Consider the following 7,500-nt stretch of genomic DNA (forward strand, 5'->3'; position numbering starts at 1 on the left):
TAGTAATAGTAGTAGTAGTAGTAATAGTAGTTGTTCTTGTAGTAGAAGTAGTAGGAGTAGGCTGATAGTATGTATATATAAGTATTAGTATTAGTATTAGTAGTAGTAATAGTAGTGGTAGTAGTAGTGGTAGTAGCAGTAGTAGCAGCATCAGTGCCACAAGCTCCCCCCATCAGTGCCAGGAAGCAACTAAGCCTCGCCGTCATTTTCTGGCACTCAACACAAAGGAGGCACCTCAACAGGCCGTCATTCTGGAGCAGGGAGAGCCACGCCCCCTTCCCATCCGCCCCTCCCATTGGCTAACGCTCACACAACCCTGCACGCTGATTGGCTCTCGTTCCCAACATGGCGGCGGTAGGAGCGCTTTCATTACCTAACACACAAAAATAATCCCACTTTTTAATTACGAAACACGGGACTAAGCACATATAAAGAGGTTCCAGTATGTATTAATGAGGTACTAGTATGTATTATGTATGGATAGTGTGTAGTAAGGGAGTGTAAGGGAGTTTGTGTGTCTATGAATGCTGCAATGTTGACAAATATGACGCACGTGGGAGGGGCGAGTCAGCTGAGAGGAGGGAGAGACTGGCAGTCGAGAAGGAGCATTCAGGGAGGATGGAAGTGTGCCCCGCCTCACCCCCGCGGCCCTACGCCATCACCTCGCCTTCCATATTAGAGTTCAACCAGGTAAGGATTTTTTTAGTAGTAGTAGTAGTAATAGTAACGGTAGTAGTAGTAGTATCAGTAGTGGTGGTAGTAGTAATAGTAGTAGATGTAGTAGTGGTAGTAGTAGATGTAGTGGTAGTAGTAGATGTAGTAGTAGTTGTAGTAGTAGTAGTAGTAGTAAAGGGTTCTAACACCCCCTCTCCCCCTCCCCCAGATGTGGCAGGACCTGGAGTCAGTCTTGATGGAGGAGGCAGGAGTGGCGGCCCCCCAGCACCTCCCCGCCCCCCAGGCCCCCCTCCCGCTGCCCCCCACTCCCCCGGGCTCAGAGACGGAGGGCGAGGGGGGCGGGGTGGCTGCCCTCCCTCCCATCACGGCGGCCTTCCCCCACCACCACCCACAACAGTACCTGGAGCCCCCCCCTCCCCCGCCCCCCACCCACTATTACTATTACTACCACCCACAGCCCCCCCATACTCAGCCCCCCGCCACCCCCGGCCAGTACTCGCCCCCCCAGCAGCCCCCCGCCGCCCCCACCACACACGTTACCCCCACCACCAGTCCCACACACCCCGCCCCCGCCCCCCACCAACTGCCCCCCCACCCTCACCCCGCACACCCCACCCCCACACACCCCACCCCTGCCACGCCCCCCTACCCCCCAGCACCCCCCCTGCACCACCACCATCACCACTACTACCTACCCCGCCTACCCCCCCGCCCCGCCCCTCTACCAGTACTGGGGGGGCGGGGGGCTGGTGCTGACGCCCCCCTCGTCTCCCCGCGCCCCGGGCCTGGTCGCCGCCCCCGTGCTGTGCCCCCCTGCGCTGCCCCCCTCGGCCGCCGCCCCGCCGCGCCCCCGCCGCCGCCGCAGCCGCCGCCGCGTGGTGATCCACACGTGCCCGCAGCCGGCCTGCCTCAAGACCTACACCAAGTCTTCCCACCTCAAGGCGCACCTGCGCACGCACACGGGCGAGAAGCCGTACACGTGCCGGTGGCGCGGCTGCGGCTGGCGGTTCGCGCGCTCCGACGAGCTGACGCGACACTACCGCAAGCACACGGGCGACCGGCCCTTCCAGTGCAGGCTGTGCGAGCGAGCCTTCTCGCGCTCCGACCACCTCAGCCTGCACATGAAGCGGCACTCCGCGGCGGCCTCGGCGGTGCTGGCGCCGTGACCTGCACGCAGCTACCACCGCCACCACCACAACCTGTACCAGCCTGACCCTCCTCGCCGTGACCCCGGCCTGCACGACACATGACTCAGCAGCAGGTCGTGGCAGGCTCCAGGCTGACTCTCTACCCCTTCCCCCAGTGCTGCACGCCCCTCTCCCCCGTGTGGGTGTGCGCCTCTCCCCCGCGTCCTGGGTGTAGTAGTTGTAGTGTTTTGTTATATACGTCAATAAATTATTCTTCAAAGTGACCGGACTGTTATTATGCTGCATGCCCTTACGTCCTCCTGTAGCCCTCTTGACCTCACACAGCCCTATATGCTTCCCTCATCCCTCCTCCCCCTCCTCCTCCTCTTCCTTATCTACTTAATTCCTCCTCCTCCTACTATTCCATTCATCTCCCTTTCTCCTCCTCCTTCTCTTCTTATTCTGTGTTATAGTTTCAACGCGTTTCCCGCTTTATCAAACTCTTCCTTCTCCTGCAGTCCTTCTCTTGCAACTGTTGTGTGTTCTTCTGTGTTCCTCTTTCTCCTCCTTCAATTTCTTTGCCCTCTCATCTTGTTCGTGTTCTTCGTCTTCCCCGTCACTCACTTCTATATTCATTCTCCTTCTATGTTCCTCTTCCTCCTCCTTCCATTTATCTTTCTTCTCATCTTCGTGTTCTTTTCTTCGTCCTCCTTGCCACTCATTTCTTCAACTATTCATTCTCCTAATATTCCTTTTTCTCCTCCTTCCATTTCCTTCTCATCTTCTTGGTAGTGTTTTCTCCGTCTTCCCTGTCACCCTCTCCTCCAGCTATTCATTCTCCTTTTATATTCCTCTTTTAATCTTTTTCATCCTCCACTTAGTGTTATCTTCCTATCCCCCTTGTTTGCCCATTCATCTGTTTCCCCCTTCTTCCCTTCCGCTCCGTCCCTCCCTCTTCCCCTTCTCGACTGTCACGTGTTATTGTTTTGGTTACGGCGCGTTCGAGGTTGAGCCAAAGTTTTAAATTCACCAAAAATAGGTTATACAAGAAATCTATAATGCCTGAAATGATGATAAAAAAAGGTACATATATTGTTTTTTATTCAGGTTTACGTTAATGTATGGGGCTTTATTTCACACGAGGGCAAGAATGAATACAGTGTCATTGCATGCGCGTAGGAAGACATCACTCTCTAGCCTAACACAAATGATGGTAAGTATTGCAAAACATTTATTAACACTACAAAACCACATGAAATAACGCAGAAACAACGATAAAACAGGAAAATAAAAGCCAAGTGTCTCTTCATTCGCAGATTCGAACGCTCAATGTTTACAAAAAGCTCCCTGGCGCCACACGAGGGAGGGAGGAAAGATGTCGAACGTGTCATATTTGTGTCGTTTTCTCGTGACTGACGGCGATGCTGGTGACGTGGCGGCGCAGGAAGGTGAGGGAGAGAACCAGGAAGTCGTAGGGTGAAGGAAGGACGCGGGGACGAAAGAGGAGAGCCGTGAGGAGGAAAGGAAAAACGGTATGTGTTTGTGTGTGTGTGGGGGGGGAGGGGTGTTATTTGAGGAAAGGACGAAAAGGATGGAAGGAAGAGGTAAGCTTGGGTCTAAGTTCATGTACTCGTATTCGTTCTCCAGTACACAATATCATGTACTTGTAATTGTTCTCGGGGTCAAAAGATACTTACTACCTGTACTTGGACTCAAAGGGGGTGGGTGGGGGGGTGGGGGGGTTGTTATTTGAGGAGAGGACGAAGAGGAAGGAAGGAAGAGGTAAGCTTGGGTCTAAGTTCATGTACTCGTATTCATTCTCCAATACACAATATCATGTACTTGTAATTGTTCTCGGGGTCAAAAGATACTCACTACCTGTATTTGGACTCAAAGGGGTGGGTGGGGGGGTGGGGGGGTTGTTATTTGAGGAAAGGACGAAGAGGAAGGGAGGAAGAGGTAAGCTTGTGTCTAAGTTCACGTACTCGTATTCGTTCTCTTACTTCAGTCCACAATATCATGTACTTGCAATTGTTCTCGGGGTCAAAAGATACTCACTACCTGTACTTAGACTCAAAGGGTGGGTTGTTATTTGAGGAAAAGACGAAGAGGAAGGAAGGAAGAGGTAAGCTTGGGTCTAAGTTCATGTGCTCGTATTCATTCTCGTACTTCAGTCCATAATATCATGTACTGTATTTCCTCCTGCCTACGACTTGAACACTCTCAAGAGGAGGGTATCACGACACCTCTCCTCCCGAAATTGACCTCTCTTTCGGCCACTCCTCTAACTCTTTTTAGGAGCAGTGAGTAGCGGGCTTTTTTTAAACATTTGTTACCTTTTTTTCATGCCCTTAAACTGACTCCTTTGCTGTAATAAGGAAAAAAAAATGTTCTCGGGGTCAAAAGATCCTTACTACCTGTACTTGGACTCAAAAGTACTCGACGATTTTACGAGTTGGCTACTTTCGAGTATACATTTCAGTGCAACCCCAGTATGCAAACCTGTGTCTGGTGTGGTGTTTGACGACCTGCCAGGGTGAGGTGAGGCCAGGGTGAGGGTTAACAAAGATATGGCCTAAGCTTAGGGGTGAGTGACATTACAGTGAAGTATACTATAATCTTAATAACATGCAATATGCTGCAGAAAAATCATTAAAAAGTAGTTACTTGGATTCGAGTGAGGTACAAGAGTACTAGTATACTTGAACTCGAGTTAAACTATGGAACTGAGCGAAAGAGGAGGAGGAGTAAGGAGGTAAGAGAGGAAGCCGGAGATGGGAGGAGGCGGAGGAAGGAAGCACGAGAGGAAGAAAAGAGCATAATATAGGAAGAAAAAAAAAAAAGAGGGGGGGGGGGGGGGCCCAGGTAAATGCGTCGTAACTTTGTCGTGAGGGAGACATGAGCAAAGGAAGGAAAGAAGGAAGATTTAAAGAAAACAAGTAAGAAAGAGGGAAGGGAAGGGAAAAGAGAGAGAAAAAGAAAGGGAAAGAGTAAGTATGTGTGTGTGTGTTGGTCATTCTGCACACTTACTAATTTTTCCAGGGGTGCAAAATCTAGGGAAATATATCGGGTATTATTTAGCAGACCTGAGCGGTGTATATAGGCTAACTTAAGGCCGTATTACTAAGCATTTCTTCTCCCAAGTACACATATTTAACAAGGCTTTCGTTGGAGTTTTGGGCATTTCCAGGAGTAGTTTTATGGCCCTGGTGCATGGCAGTTTGACCCATCCTCTTTGCCGTGAACTTATAAAGAAACACACATTAGAACCAGATTGATCCCCTCTTTGACCGTTAGGCGATATTTTAGCGGCGAGAGATGATAGCGAGGTGAGAGAGATGAGATATTACAGGTTTACGGCGATACCTTACAATTCTGGCGGCGATAAGTTAACATTTTGGCGGCGATATTTTAGTGTCGATAGCTTACTATTTTGGTGGTGATGAATGACGTTCGGCGATAGCTTACTATTTTGCGGCGATAAATTACTATTTTGGTGGTGATAGTTTTGTGGCGATGGATTACAATTTTCGTGGCGATAAGTTGATTCTTTTTACTATTTTAGCGACGATAAGCTATTGTTCGTCAGGTTAAGATTATGTTCTCTTAGTTAACACAGAGATGGGTGTTAGTCAAGACAAGAGGGTGAATTTGGCGATAGGTTATTATTTTGGGAATTATAGTTCAGCGGCGATAGCTTACTACTTTGCGGCGATAAGTTAATATTTTGGCGATGATAGTTTTACGGCGATAGCTTACTACTTTGCGGCGATAAGTTACTATTTTGGCAATGATAGTTTAACGGCGATAGCTTACTACTTTGTGGCGATAAGTTACTATTTTGGCAATGATAGTTTAACGGCGATAGCTTACTACTTTGTGGCGATAAGTTACTATTTTGGCAATGATAGTTTTACGGCGATAGCTTACTACTTTGTGGCGATAAGTTAATATTTTGCCGATCATAGTTTTACGGCGATAGCTTACTACTTTGTGGCGATAAGTTACTATTTTGCCGATCATAGTTTTACGGCGATAGCTTACTACTTTGTGGCGATAAGTTAATATTTTGGCGATCATAGTTTAACGGCGATAGCTTACTACTTTGCGGCGATAAGTTAATATTTTGGCGATCATAGTTTAACGGCGATAGCTTACTACTTTGTGGCGATAAGTTAATATTTTGGCGATGATAGTTTTACGGCGATAGCTTACTACTTTGTGGCGATAAGTTAATATTTTGGCGATGATAGTTTTACGGCGATAGCTTACTACTTTGCGGCGATAAGTTAATATTTTGGCGATGATAGTTTTACGGCGATAGCTTACTACTTTGTGGCGATAAGTAACTATTTTTAACGATGATAGTTTAACGGCGATAGCTTACTACTTTGTGGCGATAAGTAACTATTTTTAACGATGATAGTTTAACGGCGATAGCTTGATACTTTGTGGCGATAAGTAACTATTTTTAACGATGATAGTTTAACGGCGATAGCTTACTACTTTGTGGCGATAAGTAACTATATTTAACGATGATAGTTTAACGGCGATAGCTTAATACTTTGCGGCGATAAGTAACTATTTTGGCGATGATAGTTTAACGGCGATAGCTTAATACTTTGCGGCGATAAGTTGACGTTTTAATATTTTAACGACGACTGGCTATTATTCATAAGATCAAGGTTCTGTTCTATCAGGTTTAAGTTCTGTTATAGTTGATAGACAAAGGTTGTGTTATCGCAGTCACTAGAGATAGGCTAAGTTTAAACAGGATTCGTATATATTTGCGTGGATCAAGATAGTCGAACGATCTACGCCGCGCACTATTTGTTTTAAATTTATATATAGTTAGTTTTAGCAGCCACAACACAGCGAAGGCCTCCTCAAATATATTTCTACTATAAACACACTCCTGCACTTTCCTTGTAGAGCTCCATTAAGGGAGTCGCTATCTTCGTATAACCCTTCCCTTCCCCCTTTATTTGAATTTTGATATTTTACTTGTATTTTGAATTTAAAAAGGAAACAACCACAATTTCGTAAAAACTTATGTCCCCCGTATTTGTATTGTGATATTTTTTATATTTTTAAAAAGAAGCAAACTCTGTACTACCTTTTAGGCCTACGTAATTCTACAGAGCCCCCCAAAGTATCGATGAAATATGAAATTGATTACATTTTTATAGTTGCAAGATTAGAAAATGATCGCTTTAAAATTTCACCGCGTTTATCAATATTTTAAAGAAGCCATTATCCAATCTTTACCCCTCTCTCTCTCTCTCTCTCTCTCTCTCTCTCTCTCTCTCTCTCTCTCTCTCTCTCTCTCTCTCTCTCTCTCTCTCTCTCTCTGTGTGTGTGTGTGCGTGTGTGTGTGTGTTGATTGTTGATGAGATGGTATACGTTCAAAGAGGAAGGAAGGAAAGAAGGAAGGAAGGAAGGAAGGAAAGAAGGAAGGAAGGAAGGAAGGAAGGAAGGAAGGAGAGAGAGAGAGAGAAGAGGAGAAAGGATGGATGTGTGTCTGTGTAGGGCTGTTGAAAAGAAAGAAAGAAAGGAAGGAAGCAGAGAGAAACGAAAGAAGGAAATGGGAAAGGAAGGAAGAGAAGGAGGAGACGGAGGAGTAAGTAAGGAAAGAGGAGAAGGAAGATTAAACGGTTATGCAAAAGAGGGAGATGAGGAAAAGATGAAGGAAAGAAAG

General features: G+C 46.8%; 1 protein-coding gene across 1 annotated transcript; it reads left to right on the forward strand.

Annotated features, from left to right (window-relative positions):
- Positions 1-16: 16 nt before the first annotated feature.
- On the forward strand, positions 17-2,080 carry LOC127006445 (Krueppel-like factor 2). Its single transcript, XM_050876397.1, has 3 exons — positions 17-690; positions 884-1,246; positions 1,335-2,080. Exons 1-3 carry the CDS (start codon positions 619-621, stop codon positions 1,839-1,841), a joined length of 942 nt encoding a protein of 313 aa, XP_050732354.1. The 5' UTR covers positions 17-618; the 3' UTR covers positions 1,842-2,080.
- The last annotated feature ends 5,420 nt before the right edge of the window (positions 2,081-7,500 follow it).

The sequence above is a fragment of the Eriocheir sinensis genome, chromosome 32 (assembly GCF_024679095.1).
Source record: "Eriocheir sinensis breed Jianghai 21 chromosome 32, ASM2467909v1, whole genome shotgun sequence".
Lineage (NCBI taxonomy): Eukaryota > Metazoa > Arthropoda > Malacostraca > Decapoda > Varunidae > Eriocheir > Eriocheir sinensis.